The sequence below is a fragment of the Panthera uncia genome, chromosome D4, assembly GCF_023721935.1.
Source record: "Panthera uncia isolate 11264 chromosome D4, Puncia_PCG_1.0, whole genome shotgun sequence".
NCBI lineage: Eukaryota > Metazoa > Chordata > Mammalia > Carnivora > Felidae > Panthera > Panthera uncia.
In genome coordinates this window covers 89,813,567-89,834,354 of record NC_064807.1, presented here as the reverse complement: position 1 = coordinate 89,834,354, position 20,788 = coordinate 89,813,567, and the positions used below count along the sequence as shown (strand labels likewise).

General features: G+C 57.5%; 1 protein-coding gene across 1 annotated transcript; it reads right to left on the bottom strand.

The window, feature by feature from the left end:
- Positions 1-337: 337 nt before the first annotated feature.
- LOC125923169 (histo-blood group ABO system transferase-like) lies at positions 338-20,521 on the bottom strand. Its single transcript, XM_049631272.1, is given in 7 exon segments — positions 338-8,555; positions 8,558-8,985; positions 11,276-11,410; positions 13,683-13,730; positions 15,217-15,270; positions 15,853-15,922; positions 20,386-20,521. Coding segments are annotated over 7 exon segments (1,437 nt in total). The 5' UTR covers positions 20,414-20,521; the 3' UTR covers positions 338-7,881.
- Positions 20,522-20,788: the final 267 nt, after the last annotated feature.

The following is a 20,788-nucleotide window of genomic DNA, read 5'->3' as shown; positions in this document are numbered from 1 at the left end:
GGACAGCGGGCACCTGAGCAGAGTCAGCTGGGTCCTGCTTCCGCTCCTGCTTCTCCTGGTTCCACTGTTCCTGCTTCTGCTCCCAACTCTGTTCCTGCCACTGCCCTTCTCCCCGCCCCTTCCCCCGCCCCTGTCAACGCCCTTGCTCCCGCCTGGATGCCGGCCAAGAATGAAAGGCCTGAAGGCCTACATGGGGTTTTTCTTTTATTTCTATTTGTTGTTCCAATCCCCAACCCCAACCCCCCACCAGAATGTCTCTTCCTCTTCTCCTTTATCCTTTTTTTCTTCTACTTTTTAGCTGTTACTTTATTTGTTCATTGTTCATTGAAAATCCACATTAATCTTCAATAAAAATTTTATTTATTTTACATTGTGCGATTCCTGAGCACTGGGTACGCTCACAACGCTGTGAACCACGCCACAGAATTTTGTTGCAGAATATCTCGGTCCCCAAGGGTCACTGTGTACCCGGAAACCTCATTCCCCATTCGTGCCCCCGCCAGCCCCTGGGAACCCCCAGTCTGCTTTCTCTCCGTGTTCCGTTACCTACTCTGGAGGTTTCCTTCAAGTGGAATCTCGCCAGAGATACCTGGGTCTGCACCTAATTTTCATATGGGACAGATTCATTTTCGTACTTTGTGGTCATCTGAAATAGACTTTTTCTCCTTTGATATTGAAATCACAATGGATTGGGGTGCCTGGGTGGCTCAGTCGGTTAAGCGGCCGACTTCGGCTCAGGTCCGTGAGTTTGAGTCCTGCATCGGGCTCTGTGCTGACAGCTCAGAGCCTGGAGCCTGTTTCAGATTCTGTGTCTCCCTCTCTCTGACCCTCCCCCGTTCATGCTCTGTCTCTGTCTCAAAAATAAATGTTAAAAAAAAAAAAAAAAAGAAATCACAATGGATTAAAGATTGGGGGGGGAAATGGAGGCCCCTTCGGTGACAATGGGCACAGTCTCGGGGTGGAGACGCCTGTGCGTGCTGTGACACCACAGCCTGATGCCAGAGAGGACACGGCTGGTCCTCCCATAGCCCAAACAGAAACTGGGAGATGCAGAAGGCTGGACGGTCACACCACAGAGGGGAGAGCATCCCTCATGACCCAGGGCCAGAAAAGTTCACAGGTCTCTGGGCCAAATAATGCTCCAAAGCCAGTGCGTTCCCCGGGATGGAGGCCAGACCCGTCCCAGTCCAAGGGAGGCGGCCCCCATGGGAGCAGGCGTCAGAGATGCGGGGCGTCCCGGGGAGGGACTCGGGCAAGTGAAACCCGATGGAGGCAGTGCTGGTCTCCTTCAGACGGGCAGATTTCTGGCCTGGGGACTGGCAGCCCAGGTGACAACGTGAGGAAGCCGAGGCCCCAGCCGATCCCCAGCGAGAAGACCTCGTCCTGCAGGGGACCAGCTGGCCCAGTACTGGGAGAGCCCACAGAGCCCCGGTCAGCCATTCCCCAGCTCCCATGTGGGGCCCCAGGCAGGTTGGTCAGCTCTGCTCCCCTGAGTTCAGGGGGGGCCCTCAGCGGGTGGTGGGGTCCCCCAGGAAGAGGGACCCCGAGCCCCAGGACGCCAAGATGCAGGCCTGCGGGTAGGACAATCCAAAGTCAGGGAGATGGGCTTCCTGACCCAGCTCGTCTTACTAGTGACCCAGGCTGTGCTATTAACCTCGGTGTCCCCACCTGTGACATGGGGACGTAACGGGCCTTCTAGATGGGTGAGGCTTCCTCACGGCTTCCTCACATTCCGTGAGAGATGAGGTGGAATCGTGGCCTGGTGCCTGGAGGACAAAAAGGGCCACCTGGAAGGCTGTCCCAGAGTCCCCCAGGGCACAGGGTTCCGGAAGTCCCTCTTTGGCCCCCGCCCGCTGTCCCCCTTCTGGGAACACTCAGCGTTGTTTGCGGAGGAGGTGGAGACGATCCAGGAGGTCAGCAGGTCCCACGTGGAGGCAGGTCAGCGCTGGAGGGACAGAAGGACGTGTCCCGTGCCCCCTTCCAGGGCCCGAGCTATGACACCCTCTGACCTGACCTGGTGTGGACCCCGCTTCTGTGGTTTCACTCCCTCCCTCCTTCCTTCCCTCCTTCCCTAATTCAGCCGGCGATCTCAGGTGCCTGCTGTGTGCTGAGCACCGTGACCTCATCGGTGAGCATGACCCAACAGGGTCCCCCACGTGGCATCTTCCTTTTCAGGGTCTGAATGTTCCTGGCCGTGTCCCCTCTGGCGAGTCTGGGAGGGAGGCCTCTGCCCATGCTCCCAGCAAGGAAACACGAGTCCAGAAGGTCCAGACGACCTGCCCCAAGTGCCAGCGTGTGGAGCCTGGACAGAGGGTGGTCCCTGAGCAGAGGAGGGAGCACCGTGGCGGCCTGGCGCTCAGGTCCGCTGGGGGACGGTGTCCTAACCAGACTGGCTCTGTCCCCAGGGCCGTCGGGGTACCCGCGCTCCCTGGGGCACATGGCCCTGGCTGGCAGGAGAGGAGGTGCCTCTGGGGCAGGACAGAGCCCTCAGACAGAGCGGAGGGTCGCAAGTGCTCCCCAAGGGGCAGGTGGACTCGGGCGCCCTGAGGTGGCATCACCGGGACAGCAGTGCCTGCGGCTGGGGTCCCCATACCTGTCCCCTCCTCAGGCCCAGCAAAGGCCCGTCTACATGGCGTTTGCCCCCAAACACAAAGTCTGGGCCGGGAACCACCCTCTTCAAGGCCTTGCTCCCATTCTCTCTGCCTACCTCAAGTTACAAAAATGGACAATAGTTCAGGTGGTGGTGGATGCCCAGAGATGTTTGTGTTTCTGACCCACGTTGTGACATCGCTGTGTCCGGCCAGCTGTGGAGTCGTGGAGAAGCATGTGGAACATCTGGGAGCCACGAGGACCCGGCCCTGCAGGGGGCGGGGCTTGGCGACCCGCCCACCGTTCAGTTCTGCAGCCCCCGCTCCCCGAGCCTCATCATTGCTGCTCCGTGAGGCTGCTACTGTTTGCTTTTCAGGGCTGTGCCTTGTCTGAACCGCGTGAGGTCTGTTTCCTTTGTTGTGTGTGGCCCCTGGAGTCCCTGTGCGGCCAACTCAGGGGTCACTCAGCAGCCGGGCAGAGAGGTCACCTGCGTCTCTAAGTTATAGAGAGGAGGTTCCCACAACCTTGCCCTCGGGTTCGAATGATGTTGGAGCGGCTCAGAGAACTCAGACAAGCCTGTCACCTCCTAGATTGCCCGTTTGTCACACAGGACAGCACTCGGGACCAGCCGGGCGGAAGGGATGGGGAGCACAGGGCAAGGTGCAGCGGAGGCTCGGAGCCCCCCTGCTCTCTGCCCATCATCTGTGCTTCCTGACCGATCGGGTCCTTCCTCCCAGCTCATCTCGTAACTCCAGCCAAAGACCCTGAGGGCAGCCAAACTAACCCTCAAGCAACAGGGATGGACGTCCCTGACGTCAGCAAGACCCCGCGGGGTTGACCCCAAGACAGCGATCGACCCGACCTTCACTGTCCACCTCAAGTACCCACTGACCATTGTCCTAGATTGTCCTCATGTAAAATCCTAGGAAACAAATAAAACTTCACAAAAGGGGGGGGCACCTGTCATGATCTCGCAGCTTGTGAGTTCGAGCCCCGCATCAGGCTCTGTACTAACAGCTCCGAGCCTGGATCCTGCTTCCGATTCCGTGTCTCCCTCTCTCTGCCCCTCCCCTGCTCATACTCTGTCTCTCCTGTCTCAAAAATAAATAAACATTAAAAATTTTTAAAAAATTAAAAAAAGAAAGAAAAAGAGAGAGAGAACCACCACCAGGACTGTCTGCAGCACCTTGAGATGTCAGCCCCCTGTCTTCCCAGCGCCGGCCTCACCGAAATGGATCCTTTCCTGAGTCACCACCCTTTCTTGTGTCTCTCTGTCCTTGGCTTTTGTCAGCGGTGAGTGGCCGAACCTGGTCTGTTGGGACCCTCGAAGCCAGTGCCCGTGCACACTCGGGCCCCCGTGACAGTAACCGAGCGTGTCACACTCTCTGCTGTCTCCACGTGTTCACCAGTCGGATGGGCGTTCGGGGAGGCTTCATTACACGGGCACGATTGATTGGATCACTGGTCACTGGGGACTGAACGCCGTCTCCAGCCCCTCTCCCTCCCCAGAGGTGGGGGGAGGGGATGGAAAGTTCCAGCCACCTAGTCGCAGGGTTGGCTCCCCCAGCAGCCAGCCTCCCCCCTCAGGTAGAGTCCAAAAGCCACCCATGAACACAGCAAAAGGCAGTGTCATGGTTTTCATCACTCGGGAAATTTGGGAAATCTGTGCCAGAAACAGGGCGAAGACCAAATATATATTTACCGTGAAGCACAGTATCACGTTGCGTATTCAGTGGTGCACAACCGATGCCCAGATCTTTTGCATCTTGCAGAACCGGAACTCTATACCCGGTGGACAACTCCCGGTCTCCCTCTCCTGTCCAGCTCCCCAAAACCACCCTGCTGCTTCTGCTTCTGTGAGGCCGACCACTCTACATACCTCATTTCACAGAAGTGGAACCATGCAACGTTTGTGTTTTCGTGACTTGCTTAGTTCACTTCGCATCCTGTCCTCAAGGTTCACCCACATGGCAGGTGTCAGCAATTCCTTCCCGCTGAAGGCTGGGTGATGTAATGCACGTTCCTACCACATTTTGTTCATCCATCACCCACTGGTGGAGGTGGACGCTGGGGGTGCTCCTGCCTCTTGGCTGCTGGGAATTGTGCTGCTGCAAACTTGGGTGTGCAAATAACTCTTCACAATCCTGCTTTCAATTCTTTGAATGTGTATCCAGAAGTGGAATGGCTGCATCATATGGCGGTTCCATTTTTAATGTTTGAGGAAACACCACACTGCTTTCCAGAGCGGTGGCAGATTTTACTTTCCCACCAACAGGGCACGAGGGCTCTGATTTCTCCACATCCTCACCAATACTGGTTATTTTCTGGTTTTTCTCTTTGCTGTTTATAATAGTAGCCCCATCCTAGCCTGATTGGGTTTGGGGGGGAAGTAGACTCAAATTGTTAAAATCAGGAATGAACATGGAGACATCACTACCAACCTTACAGAAATAAAGAGGATTATAAGACGATACCACAAAGAGTTTTACACCAGCACATCAGACAACCTAGGTAAAACGGGTAAATTTCTGGGCGCCTGGGTGGCTCATTCATTAAGACTGACTTCAGCTCAGGTCATGATCTCACAATTTGTGTGTTCAAGTCCCACATCAGGTGAGCTCAAGCCCCACTTCAGGTAAAACACAAGTTCCAGTGAGCCCCACTTGTCCATCTCTCTCTCTCTCTCTCTCTCTCTAAAAAAAAAAAAAAACAACAATGATAAATTCCTAGAAATAAAAACACTACCAAAAGCAACTCAAGAATAAATAATAAATCTGAATAGACCTATGAAAAGAGATTGAATCAGGAATCAAAACCCTCCCAACAAAGAAAATCTCAGTGCCAGGATTCACTGCTGGTTAATTCTACCAACCATCTGACAAAGAATTAATACGACTTGTCCCCAAATTCCTCAAAAAGAGAGGAGGGGACACTTCCTAATGCATTCACCATTGTTATTGTCTCCCTGGGGGATATCGTTCTCGTGGTTTCCTTTAGGTATTTGTGCATATTTGAAATAGTTGGTTTTAAGTAAGTCTAGAGAGTCTAATGCATGAGCTTCCTCAGGAACGGTTTCTGTCAATTGCTTTGTTTTCAATGGTCTACGGGGTCCATGTTCTTGTTTCTTTGCACACCTCAAAAGTGTTTTTTAGTTGGGGTGCCCGGGTGGCTCGGTTGGTTAAGCTTCTGACTTCAGCTCAGGTCATGATCTCATGATTTGTGAGTTTTGGCCCCGCATCAGGCTCTCTGCCGTCAGCACAGAGCCCACGTAGGATCCTCTGTCCCCCTCTCTCTCTGCCCCCCCATTCATTCTTTCTCTCTCTCAAAATAAATAAATAAACTTTTTAAAAAAAGTGTTTTGGGGGAGGCACCTGGGTGGCTCAGTCGGTTAAGCGTCTGACTTCAGCTCAGGTCATGATCTCATGGTTTGTGGGTTCGGGCCCCACGTCGGGCTCTGTGCTGACAGCTGGAGCCTGGAGCCTGCTTCGGATTCTGTGTCTCCCTCTCTCTCTGCCTCTCCCTACTTGCGCTCTGTCTCTGTCTCTCTGTCTCTCAAATCAACATTAAAAAATTTTTAAATGTTTTTTTTGAAAATTGACATTTTGAACAGTATAACGTACAACTCAAATATCAGTCTTCCCCTCCAGGGTTTACTGGCACAGCTCGCAGTAGTTGCTACTGTAGTGACTTTTCTGAACTAATTTTGTAAAATCTGTATTCCTTGTCGTGTGTGGTCACTGAAGTGTCTGTTCCGTGAATGTAGTGCTCATTGGGCAGACATTTCCTTAAACACCCGGAACCACCGCCTCCCCCCCCAAAAGAAGAAAACAACCTCCAGTCTTTACAGATGGGGAGGAGATGGTCTGCAAAGATCAGGATACACCTTCCACACCACCCAGGCTGTTTACAACTCTGCCTTGACCTTTACTTCCTAATTGCAGAGTCTGACAGTCACCAGAGGGGAGAGCCGGGGCCCTTCTCAGGTCTTTCCTGAACATGCACCCAGCCCTTGCACGCAAGTGTCCTAGAGGCTCAGGAATAATGGGCCAGGGGTTCTAGGTCCTTATTCCCTAAAGCTCCTCACCACTCAGCCTTTCTTCCAGTCGTTCTGCTCGGTTCAACCATTGCCTTAGGCAGCCAAGACTAACATATGCCTTGAAATGTTTTGAACATTTAGTGCCCTCCGGTAGCCACCTCACCACTGGGAGAGTTGATGGCCAGCAAGAAGTCACAGATGACACCAAGGGTCTGGACCTGGTGTTTCTCTCCTGAGATGGGGACACCTGCGGAAGGAGCAGGTACCTGACACGGACGGGTGGGCAGGGGAGGCCCGAGGCCCCCACACCCCAGGGGTGTGTGTCTGGCATCTGGACCGAACAGTTCGGTTCAGATGGGGTGGGATCGGTGAGGCCCAAGGGACGGGGCCCTGGGGTCCTTCAGGCTGAGGAGGAAGATGAGGGGAGCGCAGGGGACTGAGGAGGCTCAGGTTAGACAGGACAGAGCTGAGCAACTCCTCTGGGGGAGAAGTGGGTCAGGTCCAGGCTCACGGGGACAGACCTTGAGGCCACTGTGCTACGTGAAATAAGCCAGTCCCTAAAGGACCGATATTGGAGGACCCCGCTCATGACGGACCGAGAACAGTCAGATTCATAGGGTGGGAGGAGCAGTGGGTGCCGGGCCTGGGGAGGGGGATGGGTGTGGGAGGGTTAGGGTCTAGTGGGCAGACACAGAGTTTGGGGTGACAAAAAAGTCGTGAAGATGGATGGAAGGGACAGTTGCAGAACAGTGAATGTACCTATTGCCACTGAATTGTACACCTGAACGTGGTTAACATTATCAAGGTTATAGGGGCGCCTGGGGGGCTCAGTCGGTTGAGCGTCCAACTTCGGCTCACGGTTCTTGGGTCCGAGCCCCGCGTCGGGCTCTGTGCTGACGGCTCGGAGCCTGGAGCCTGCTTCGGATGCTGTGTCTCCCTCTGTCTCTGCCCCTCCCCGCTAGCTCATGGTCTCTCTCTCTCAAAAATAAATAAACCTTAAACAAAATAAAAAAATAAATAGAAAAGCATCCGACATAAAATTGGAGCCGTTTACAGCGGCAAGTGACCCAGAAATTGTAACAGTTCGCCAACGTCACGGAGAAATAGCCGTGGCAACGCGGACCGCCCTGTCCTGGATGTGAGAAGGGAGACGCAAGGCGGAGACTGCAGCACTCAGGCCTGGCCGGGGCCTCGAGGAAGCGCACGAGGCAGGTTTCCGGGACAACCCGCAACTCCCGTCATCCGCCAGAAACATTTTAGTGGCAGTGACAGGGCAAGTGCAACAGCCACAACACGGCAGTGACTGAGGGAGGCCGGGGGGGGTGGGGGGGGGGGCTGTCCTGCCCCAGCGGGAGGCGGGCTGTGCCCCAGGCTGCCGGGAAGCCAGGCGCCAGCCAAGGGGGTCCTGATCCGGCCTCAGCTTCACGTCCTGCCCGCGGCCGCAAGCGACCTTTCAACTCCGACCAGGAACCCGAAGAGCAAGGGGTCTTGCTGGAGCCGCGCCCCCCGGCAGGCCCCCGGTCAGGCCTAACTGCGCCCGTGCCCGATGCGGGCGGCGCCGGGCCTCGGCGATGTCCCGCGACCGGACAGAAAAAGGGAGCGGCGACAGCCCATCTGCTCTGACGGCTGGGGTCAGGGTGGCACCCCTGACGGACACTAGGCCAGCCCGTCATCAGTCCCGGATGACCTGGTGACTCTTGGGCACGGTCACATACCTCAGCTTCTTCACGACGGCGGGCCAGCCCAGCAGTTGTTCGTCCCACAGGTACTCGGGGGACAGCACCTTGGTGGGCTTGTGGTCCAGCAGGTACCTGTTCAGGTGGCTCTCGTCGTGCCACACCGCCTCGATGCCGTGGGCCCGGTCGACCACCATGGCCCGGTGACAGGCCGACGTGAGCCACAGAACCTCGGCCACCGACCCCCCGAAAAAGCCTCCCGCGTAGTAAAAGTCGCCCTCGTCCCTGGGGATGTGCGCCTGGGACTGCGGCCGGCGCTCGTAGGTGAAGGCCGCGCGGGCCGCCCCGTAGAAGCCGGGGTGCAGGGTGCCGAAGAGCGGGGACAGGATCTCCACGCCCACGTGGTCGCGGAACCTCATGTCCACGTCCGCGCACACCAGATAGTCCACCTCGTGGAGGAAGCGCTGCCGGGAGAAGTTGCTGATCATCTCCACGCGGTGCATGGACACGTCCTGCCAGCGCGAGTAGCTCCGGACCTCCAGGACCACCACCTGCCTCCCTTGCCCGAGGGGCACGCGGGGCACATCCCCCGGCCGGTCGGTGAACACGTAGTAGGTGACCCTGTGTCCCACCATGAAGTGCTTCTCCGCCGTCTGCAGGAACAGCTCCAGGAAGGCCACGTATCTGCAGGGACAGGGGACAGGGTGGGAGGAGGGTCGCTGCCAGAGGCTGGCGGCAGGAGCCCAAAGCCGGGGGCCGCGGGCCTGTGCGCCTTATCGAGGAGGCAGACCCTGGGCTGCTTAAGGAACGGCCGCTGTCCTGGCCTGTCCTGGGCGAGTCTGCCCGTGGCGCCTCCCTAACCTCTGCCCCGGGGGACGGGGGACCATCAGCGCCCCATCTTACAAAGGGGAGCGAGCCTGAGGCGGAGGACGCTGGAAACCCGTACAGCCACGGGTCAGCATGCTGGAGCCAGCAGCGCACCCCCGTGCCGAGCTCCCCTGGCAGACCCCCTCCACCCGCAGGACCCGCCCCTGGCAAATCCCCTGCAGGTTCCCACCTGCTGTGAGGGAGCCGAGACCCTTCGGGCACAGCTCTGGTCAACGTGCCCTCACAGACTTCGTAGAACCTGCAGGGCCGGCCACCTGCCCCTCTTGGCTCAGTGCTCAGTCCCTGGCCCCCCAGGACCGTGTCTGCCCCTGCAGGGCCCTCCCTTGAAGGCTACTGGGCCCTCAGTCAACAGCGGGTATTCTGAGGAGGGGTCACCCCCCCATCTCCCCCAGATCAGGACTCAGGCCCAGCATGTGGCCAGGGGAGGCAAAAGAGGGCCCCTGGAGGAAGAGGGGGCTTGCTCGGGCCCCAGCACTGAACCCGAGCGTGTGAGCTTCTGGGTCCAGGTCTGTATCTCCCCAACCCCAAGAGGTTGGAAGTCTTCTCCAACCGCCTCCCATGGCTGGTCCCTCTTCGAGGGGGCTCGCTGCTCCCCACCCTGCACACAGCAGCTCCCCCGTCATCGGGCAAGTGCGGTGAGCCCCTCGGTGACAGTTTTTTGAGCAGGCCCTAAGGCTACTTCCTGGTGCCTGCCCCAGAAACCCCTCCCACAGGGAAGGTGGGCACTCCGTTTCAATAGGGGACATGCACACACACACACACACACACACACCCCTGCCCAGCCACCAGTCAGGTCACCAGGGGCGACTCCAGACCCACCCGATGTGATCGTGGGTTCACAGCTCGACTCGAGGAGTCTGGTTTCCTCTGAGGACATGCCCACCACCTGCCCACCCCCTGGGGACTGCACTCGGAGCCCAGAGGGGACACACGGGGACAGCCAGCGCACGCGCAGCAGGCAGTGCTGCGTCAGAGCTGTTGGCACTGGCCGAGGACCCTGGGCAGTGAAGCTTCTGGTTGGTGATTTCAGCCGCTTGTCTCCAGGGACTGGAGTAGGATCCTGAGGCGACCCTGTGCCCTTCTTACTCCCTGCACTTGGGGCCAAATGCCCCTCTCGAGTAAGACCTGGGAAAGGGGTTGCAAAGGCCTCAGGGCCATCCTCTGGGGTCTCGGGTGAGCTCTGCGGAGGGAGGAAGCCCCACCTGTCCACACGCAGGCCCAGCACCTACGAGCTTTCACTTCCCCCATGGCGATCCCGAGAGAGGATGCTGTTGTCAGCCCCACTTTCCAGAGGCTCAGAGAGACCACGCCACTTACCTGCGGCTGCCCAGCTCATTCAGCGGAAGTCACCTGTCCCTGGAGTCCCAGGGCCTCACTGCTCAGCTCCCTCACAGGAGCCTGGGGTCTGGCACCGAGTGCTGTGCCTGACCTGGCTGTCCCCCCTCCATGACCGTCACCCTATAAGGGAGCACACAGGAGCCCAGCTCCACAGGCACTGGTTTCCTACCCGTCCAAGGAAGCACACAGCCTCCTCCCTTCTGCTACTGTGGCCGGAGGAGGGCTCCTCTGCCGCCTGGATGTTGGGGTGCTCTGCTCCTTCCTTGACTCAGCAGGAGAACAACCTAGGATCACTGCTGGGTCTGGAGCTGCCTTCCTGGGTGACGTGCAGCCTTTGGAAGGGGAGCCAGGTGGTGTCCACCCGGGAAGACTGCTGAACACGTGGACTTTCACATTAAACCCTAGGAGGACAGGCTGGGTCCCCACCCACCGTGTGCTGAACACACAGCCAGACCTGATGTCCTCGGTCTCTCCTGCATCCCAGTCCCCACCCTCTGTCATCTCATCTACTTACTTTTTTTTTTTAATGTTTATTTATTTTTGAGACACGGAGAGAGACAGAGCATGAGCAGGGGAGGGGCAGAGAGAGAGACGGAGACACTGAATCCCAAGCAGGCTCCAGGCTCTCAACTGTCGGCACAGAGCCCGATGTGGTCGGGCTTGAACTCACGGACCGCGAGATCCTGACCTGAGCTGAAGTCGGATGCTGAACCGACTGGGCCACCCAGGCGCCCCGTCACCTACTTACTTTTTGATCGCAAACACCGTTAGTCCGATGGTGGTGTTCCGGAGCCGGAACTGCTCATTCAGGATGTCAATGTTGAAGGTCCCTTCCCAGACGGTGGGGGCCAGCCAAGGGGTGAGGACAAGGACATCTTTCCTACTGCAGCACAAGAGAGCCACCCGGTGTCAGTAGCCTGAGAGTGAACACACCGAGGGCCCTGGCGCATCACCACCCCCACCCGGGACCCCCACCCACCCAGCCTGCACCCCATCAGGGACCCACAGGGCTGACCCTCCTTCCAGAAGGCCCTCACATGTGCAAGAAACAAATGACATGGAAATCAAAACTCAGACTCGTGCAAATCCCTCGCAACCCTTAGCGAACCCTGGACCCTGCTGGACTTCAGCGTGGGAGCTGGGATTTGCCAGCGAGGGGCGGGGGCCGTCCTCCAGGAAGGAGGAGGCGCCCCTTGGGCATTCTTTGGTGGAGAGAGAAAGACGGAGAATAATTGGTGGGCTCCAAATTCAGACTCAGAAGCTGCCGAAGCAAGTTCCCGCCGAGTTTTCAGTGAAACCGCCTTTTAGTGTATATGGTGAATTTCGGGGCGGGGGGTGGGGGTGGGTGGGTTCAGCAAGTTTACTCACGAGGGTGTTAGCACCTTGGGCTGGGGGTAAACCATCCCGAAAAAAAACACAGCGCAATGGGAGTCTGCAGGAAGATGGCATGGACATCCCCAGTCAGTGGGGCTGGGAAGCTGCTGCAGGTGACTGAGCTTTTGAGTCCCCCCAGGAGGAGCTGCACCGGGCGCTTCCCGGACACAATCCCAGGGCCTGAAGGAGGGCGGAGCCTCTGTGGCTCAGTTTCACTCTCTCGAAACCCGGAGTGGAGACCTCGGGGTGCATTCCCTCCCTCATAACCTCAGGGAGAGATCTCACCGTGGCGGGAGGGGCTGCAAGTGGCCACTGTCCCAGGTATTTCACCCAAGCAAGTAGCTGGGTCAAGGGAACGGCAGTCAGACACACAGACGGTCTACCTGGACCTGACGCTGCCTCCCCTGCTGGGTGACGGAGCAGGTCTCTAAGCTCCCGGGGCCCAGGCTTCCTGTCTGCAGAGAGGGACACCCGTGCCCAGCCCCGACAGCGGCGTGCAGTCTGGGAAAATGTGTGCGCAGCGGTCCTGCCCCAGACTAAAGTGTCGTGGAGCCCGAGGAAAAATTAGCCAGTGGGCCGTCTGTCATTGTCAATAATGACTGCACTTTGCATTTCCTGGGTGGCATTTAAAAGCAGGGCGTCGGCTTTGAAAAGGCAAGAAAGTCTGCAACAAACCAGTCACAAAAGGGCGAACACGCTGTGACCCCACTTATAGAAGGGACCAGAGGAATCAAGTTCATGGAGACAGGAAGCTGAATGGGGCACCAGGGGCTGGTGGCAGGGGGATGGGGGCAGAGTTTCAGTCTGGGAAGATGAGAAAGTTCTGGAGATGGACAGGGGTGACGGTTGCACAACACGGTGATACACCTAATGCCGCCTACAAATGGTCAAGAGGGTAAATTTCAGGGCATACATATTTGCACGGTTAAAAGTTTTTTGGGTTTTTTTTTTTTTGGTTTTTATTTTTTTTTTATTTTTTATTTTTTTTTTTTGAACGGGAGAGGGAGACAGGGTTTTTTGGGACAGAGAGAGACAGAGCATGAACGGGGGAGGGGCAGAGAGAGAGGGAGACACAGAATCGGAAACAGGCTCCAGGCTCTGAGCCATCAGCCCAGAGCCCGACGCGGGGCTCGAACTCACGGACCGCGAGATCGTGACCTGGCTGAAGTCGGACGCTTAACCGACTGCGCCACCCAGGGGCCCCTTTTTTGGTTTTTAAAGTTGGGCACGAGAGGGGCACCTGAGTGGCTCAGTCAGTTGAGCGTCCGACCTCGGCTCCAGTCATGATCTCACGGTTCGTGGGTTCGAGCCCAGCTTCGGGCTCTGTGCTGACGGCTCGGAGCCCGGAGCCTGGTTCAGATTCTGTCTCCCTCTCCCTGCCCCTCCCCTGCTTGTGCTCTCTTTAAAAAAATAAACATTAAAAGAAAAATTAAAACAAAAAAATCGTCAGACACCAGTCCACGAGACTGCCTGAGACCTTCCCAGTCTCATCCCCTCTAAAGACCCTCTTCCCAGGAACCCCTCTGAGCCCAGACAAAGCAGGCCAGTTGGTGACCCTCTTTAAGAGCCAAATTCCAGGAAGCTGGTCAAACCCAAACCTCCAGCTACCCCTGGATCTTTCCATGACTTCAAGGGGAGGGCCAAGTCTGACCCAGGACTTGGGGAGGGGAGTGGTGCTCCCCATGTGAGGCGCAGGAGAGAGCCTATCCAGGCGCTCTCGCCTCTCCCCTGGGGCTGTGGAGCAGGTGAAGGGGGCAGAGGACCCAGGGAAGACGTCCTACCTGGACAGTGTCACTGCTTGCGGGCCATCCAGCTCTCCACCCACCTCGCTGCGGGATGAGAACACAGAGTGGGGGCTTTACCGGGAGAGTTCAGGGCTCAGGTTCATAGATGGTGGCTGGGGGCCCAGGAGAGGGGGACAGTGGTGGCCTAGGGTATGAAGAGGGCGTCCGTCTGAAAGTGGCCAGAACAGCCGTCACTGTGGGCAGTGGGCCTGGCGCCGGCCCATGTCCCCCTGTGTCCCCAGACGTGACGTCAGACCCCACGGGGGGGCAGGTTTGGCCTCTGCTCAGCCACAGACCCCCCGCCTTCACCTCATGCTTCTGAGCGAAGGAGACTGAGCAGCTGGTGGTTTCAGACCATGTGGGCATCCCGAGTCCCCTCCCGTCAGGGGGTCCTTCCCCGGGCCCTGCACACAGTGGCCTTGGTCTTGAGGATCCGACAAATGCAGAACAGCCGTGCTGGGGCTGTGGGTCTTCTGAAGCCACGTGCTCAGGAGGAACAGTCTGACTGGGAGACACGGATCGGGGAACTTCCGAATGACCTGGGAAGGAACCCAGGCCGAGCCCTGGGTGCCGTCTCAGGCGGGAGCCAGCATCAACCCTGCAAATGTGAGGGGCCTTCAAGCTGCCCCTGTCCCAGCTACTGTCGGTCTACACTCACCTGACACACCTGGGCCCACACTGCCCAGCTGAGCCCAGTCGACCCCAGGATCTGGCGAGATGTGGGCTCAGTGGTTGTGATGGTCTCACACCACAAATTGGGTATTTTGTGGCCCAGTAGCAGATGGCTGCTACAAGGGGGAAAAGCCAGACGCACAGCAGGGGACAGACAGAAGAGCGGTCCGGGCAGACGACATAGCACGTGCAAAGCCTCAGAGTCACGACACGTGCCAGGCGACCACAGACCCCCGGGTGGACCGCAGAGGTGGGGTTCACGGTGGGAGAGGTGAGGCTGGAGAGGACGGGCAGGCAGGGAGCCAACCAGAGGGGCTCATGCATATGTTCCGGAAAGATCACTCTGGCTAACGGAGGAGAGTGGGTCCGTGCGCAGGAGGATGGGGAGATGGCACGGAGGCTGCCAGAAAGATGGGGGAGCCTCACCCGGAGCAGGACGGGGGGAGCAGAGAGAAGCGCGTGAACTGAGAGATACTGACCGGCAGTTCTGCTCTGAGTGGGGCGCGGGTGGGGGTGGGGGAGGGGCAAGGATGATGCCCAGGCTTCCACCTTGGGCTGGGTGGGGGGAAGTGAGGCCTTTCATCGAATCAGGGGCTTGAGAGCAGGAGCAGGGGGTCACTGTGGGGACACCCAAGTGTCCAACAGGTTGAAGCCAGACCCGGGGTGGGGTGGGTGTCAGTCCTGCCCAGGTGACCCACCAAGGCCACGGAAATGACCTGGCTGCTCTGGGCAGAGGGTGAGGCCCAGATCACGGGTGCATCAGCCTGGGGGGTGGGGGCAGCAGCCATCTCTGCCCCCCCAGCACACAGCCAGTCCCCGCGGCTGTTGGGCAATGTGACCCTGCCTCCACTCCACTCACCTGGCCCCTACCTGCCTCCCCAGCCTCGAGTTCCTCAGGTTCAGGAAACCGGCCCTGTGGAAAGAGCCACCAGAGGCCCCTGTTGAGGAGGGTGCACCTGGGTTGGCTGTTCATCCATCCGCATGCAAAGCAGGAGCTGGAGCCCGCGCGGGGAGCCCAGAGCCCCCTGGCACAGCTGCAGGGCTTGGGCGGGGCTGGGAGCAATTGTCACCCAAAGCACGGGTGACACCCAAGGGGGCGGCAGGAGGGCGGTCACTGAAGACAGTGCTTCTGCGTGAGCTCCCGCGGCAGCCAGAGAGGGTCCCCGTGCGCGGACAGCACAGCCCCCGGGAAAGCAGCCGCGGGCCTTTACTCCATAGTCCGGAGACCATCTCCATCCGGAAGCTAACACTCAGCTCCCCTGCGCCTTCCCCACTGCCCAGCCACTGCCCAGCCACCTGGCTCCTCGCTCAGGAGCTGGGGGAAGACAGCTCCCACACAAGGTGGGGTCCAACGGGAGGGTGTGTGTGGAGGGACAGCTCATCAGCCCTGCGGTGACCGCACTGGTGCTGGGGTGGGGAGCGGCCCGGCACCCTACAAGCAGCCGACCGCTGTTGTCGCTGCCGGGAGGGCCTGCACGGTGCACACGTTCCTTACCCCAAGAGGACCCAGACGAGTGTTACCAGGAGGGAGATCACAGTACAAAGTGAGCAGCATTGTGGTTTCCCTGGAAAACAGCAGTGGGACCCCGATCACCCCACTGTGCTCCTCCCAACCTGCCCACTTCTCCGCCCCCCCCCCCCGTGTGATTCAGATCAGCTCCCATGGCGGCCGCCTCCCGCCAGCAGCTGGTTTGAGCGTTGTGACAGGCAGCGTCTGAAGGAGCCGCTCCAGGACCAGGTTCTCCTTTCTCACTCACAGACAGGGGGGTAGGAGGTCGGTTCTTTCCTCCCGGCACTCTGCCCAAGGGTGCCCTCCGATCCCCAGTTACACAGGCCTCCCTGTGGCCTCTTTCCACCGAGCACCCCCTCTCCTTGGAGGGAGGCTGACACGGCCACGCTGAAATGAGCACAGAGGACCATGCCGAAGATTCACGTACACCTGCAACGTAGCCCCAAAATAGCCGAGGCAAAAAGCGGACACAACTGAAGAAGAAACGGTCAACTCGACAATTAAGTTGGAGATTTCCAAGTCCTACTTTGCTGTCAGTGATGGATGGGATAACTGGAACATCGGCAGATACAGCTGAACACCGCACACCAGTGAGATCTGACCGATCACACCGCACAACGCTCAGCCGGGCAATAGCAAAACACATGCTCTCCTCTGCGTGCACGAAACCTCCTGCAAGAGACGCCATGTGCTGGGGTCTAAAACAAGTCACTGCAAATTTAAGAGGACCGCGGTCGTACAGAGCATGCACTCTGACCGCAGGGGAGTGAGATTCCGAGGGCAATGACCAAGGCACATCGGGAAACCCCCAAATACGTGAAAAGGCAACAGCACGCATCTGAGTAACCCATGGGTCAAAGAGAAAAACTGAAGCATTTTCTGAGCCGAATGAGAAGGAAAGCAAAACATGCCAAACTTTACGGGATGCAGCCAAAGCTGTGTTTCGAGGGAAATGTATAGCTGTAAATGCCTAGGTAAGAAAAGAAAAAAACCTCAGGTCGGTACTGAAGTTCTCACTTTAAGAGAGGGCACCTGGGTGGCTCAGTCGGTTGAGCGTCCAACTTTGGCTCGGGCCATCATCTCACACTTTGTGGGCTCAAGCCCCACTTTGGGTGAGCCCCACTTTTCTCTCTCTCTCTGCCCCTTGTGGGATTCTCTCCCCCGCCCCAGCCCTTGCTCATTTGCACCCCCCCCAAAAAAATGTCTGAAAAGAAAAGAAACTACAAGAAGAAAAAGAAGAACAAATTACACCCAAAGTGAGCAAAGGGAGGAAATAATAGAGATTAGGGTGGAAATCAATTAAATAGAAACCAGAAAGGGGAAAAAACAACGAAACCAAGCATTTCATTGGGGGTGGGGAGGAGACACAAATGACGATAAAATCAGGAACGGGAGAGGAGGCACCAAGTCCAGAGTACTACAGAGATTAAGATCTGAAGGGAACGCTACTGACAACTGTTTGCCAACAACTGAGATGGCCTGGATAAGATGCACACATCCCAAAAGGCACGAACTGGCAAACGTTAGAAGCAAACACAGGACTACATCTTTGCAGCACGGGTCAAGCAGAGATTTCTTACGTAGGACACCAAAAGCACAAACGATAAAAGAAAAAACGTGAGGTGGCTTCCCTAAAATTAACACTTTGGCATTCAAAAACACCCTTAAGAAAGTGAAGAGACAAGCCATAAACGAGGAAAAAATATTTGCAAACCACACATCTAATAAGGACCAGGCATCCCAAATTAAGGACCTCTTCATACACAACGAAGAGAACAAACACTCCAATTTCTGAAAAGGCAAGTATTTTTTACCGACTTTTCACCAAAGACATTTGAGTGGCTGATAAGTGCATGGAAAGGTGCTCCATCAACGTCATTAGTCATTAGGTGACGCACATCAATACCACTGGGAGACACCCCTTTCCACCGACAAGTGTGGCAAGAACAAGCGAGGATATGGAGAAACGGAAACCCTCGTACCCCGCTGATGGGGACGTAAAATGGCGGAACCCCCTTGGAAGAGAGTTTGGTAGTTTCTTAAAACGTTGGACATATATTTACCATACGACCCGGCGATCCCTCCGCAAGGTAACCACCCGGGGGGGCAACGCAAACACAGGTCCACACAAAGACGTGAACGCGGTGCGCACTACAGTGTTGTCCACAAAACTACAAAGTGGTCTGTACCACTTTTCGCACCTTCACGGAATGTCCATCCACCGACAAGTGGGTACATCCATACACTGGAATGACTCAGCAAAAAATAAATAAATGATACACGCTCCGAGGTGGACGAGCCTTAAAACATTCATTCAAAGAGAAAGGAGTCCGATGCAAGAGATCACAGGTTATTAGGATGTTATTAGGCTCTGTTTAAATTTTTTTTAACGTTTATTTATTTTTGAAGGAGAGAGAGAGAGAGTGTGAGCGGGGGAAGGGCAGAAAAGAGAGGGAGACACAGAATCGGAAGCAGGCTCCAGGCTCCGAGCTGTGAGCACAGAGCCCGACGTGGGGCTCGAACTCATGAGCTGTGAGATGGTGACCCGAGCCAAAGTCAGCCGCCCAACCGACTGAGCCACCCCGGCGCCCCTGTTAGGCTCTATTTATATGAAAATCCCATAAAAGGTAAGGCTATAGAAACAAAGTGGTTGCCTGAGGTGGGTGGGGCCACACTGGAACAGGGAGGGATTGCAAATGGACACCAGGGAATTCTGAGGAAAGTTCCAAAATCTATTACAAACTCTGTAAAGTGACTAAGTGAATGCTACGGTATATAAATGATACTTCGATAAAACCGTTAAAACCAAGAGCCATCAGGGGGGCCTGGGTGGCTCAGTCAGTTATTCGTCCGGCTTCGGCTCAGGCCATGAGTTCGAGCCCCACGTTGGGCTCTGTGCTGTCAGCACAGAACCTGTTTGGGAGTCTCTCTTGTGGTCGGGTCCCCTCCCTAAGGAAAGAAAAAAAACCTCAAGGCAACTGGCTCCACTTAAGTGACAACATCCCTCACGAACTTTTAACATGAGACCACTTAATCAGACTGCAAGTTTGCGTGTTACCATATATGAGAGACAAAGAGGTGAAAATATACATAAAAAACTATCTCCCACGGCGGGAGGCTCAGTTCTTCCGGTAAGAACCCAACTGAGCGGTGCCTGCTCGAATAACATTGCTTCCTAGAAAGAAAAGCCTCAGGGTCATGACTCTCTGTGCGAGAATCTTGCTGCAATCTCTCCCTCCCTCTTTCTCTCTCAAAAATAAATAAATAAACTTAAAACAATATTTTAAAATATTGGTTGAACGAATGAACAGGGAATCTAAGAATGGGGATTATTTGCCAGTTTTCTCGAAAGATCTGAACTCGGGCTTCAGGTTTGCATGGGGTCAGTTGTGGGCCCGACGTCCCTGCAGCCTCAGGGGTATGGAGACCAAGGGCAGAGTCCCTGGGCCTCAAGAGTCCCAGAGCAGGTAGAACCTCGGTCCCCGTGGCCTGAGGCCAACTAACACAGCACAGGACCTGGGGCCTGGGGGGCAGGCGAGCAGGGAGACCAGAGCAACTGTCCTGCAGGTGTCCGCATGGGTTAAGACTAAGCTGCACACCTTACGTGGGGTTTATTGCATAGATGCTGTTAAAATATTTTTACAGAAGGGGGCGCCTGGGTGGCTCAGTGGGTTAAGCAGCTGACTTCCGCTCAGGTCATGATCCCACGGTTTGTGGGTTCGAGCCCCGCATCAGACTCTGCGCTGACAGTGTGGAGCCAGCCTGCTTGGGATTCTATTTCTTCCTCTCTCTCTCTCTCTCTCTCTCTCTGCCCCTCGCGCACTCTCTCTCTCTCTCTCTGAAAATAAATAAACTTGAAAAAATAAAGAAAGAAAAAGGAAAATATTTCTCGAGGAGAAAGGGAGACGACAACAGGAGCACACGGAGGCTCAGGGAGGAGCGCAGGGAAGCAGGAGCCGCAGGCGAGGAGCCCTGGATTCCAGACTCCATTGTGCCCCTTCCTGCCTTGTGACCCAGGACAGCGACCTCGATCTCCCTAAACCAGCCTTCCAGCCGGTAAAACGAGAACGGCCCTCACCACCCAGGCTTTCCCGGGCTTACAGTAAACACGAACAAACGGTGAGCGTGTCTGAGGGCAGTGAGACTGAGCACCGCACCCCCACGCAGCTTTCCAGAACCTCCGCTCGCCCCCAGCTCCGCGGCGGCGGTTCTCCAGCCGGGGCCCGCACCGCCCGCGGGCTCTCGCCTTCGGCTCCCGGTCCGCCCTCCGCTGCCCGCACCCCAGCCCCGGGCGCACTGCCGCCGGCCCGGCCCCGAGGGGCCCCGCGCGGCCCAGGCGTCCGCGGGGCCCCCGACCCCCGCAGGACCGGCACCGCGGACCTCGGGGGCGCCAGCCCGGCCCGCCGGCTCCCAGCACCAGGGCCCCAGGAGGCTCCTGACCTCCCGTCGCGGTCCGCGGCCCGGGGCGCCCACCTGCCCGGCCATCGGGGCGCGGTCCCTCCTGCCCCCGCCACTCACCGGCCTGCGTCCGCAGCAACCCTGCCATGGCTCCGTGTCCCACGGCCGCCTGCTCGCTTCCCCTCGGCTTCGCCAGGGCGCCCGCCCCTCCGGGACCTTCCGCCTACGGCTGCCCCGGGGCGGGGGGAGGGGGGGGGTGGAGCGTGCCCCGGGGGGGTTGGGGGTGGAGCGGCTCCCGCGGCCCGGACTCCCCCCACGCCCGACCACGCGAGTGACAGCGAGGCGCGGGAGCCGGGGAGAGGAAATCTCTGGGTCCCCGACGACCCCCGCCAGGCACCTGCGAGGTGGGTGCCGAGGTGGGTGCCGGCGGATCGCACCTGGCCCCGGCCCCGCCCCTGGGCTCGACCCCCTCCACTCCGGCCCCATCCCGCTCCGCCCCACCGTGCTCCTCAACGCCCCCCCC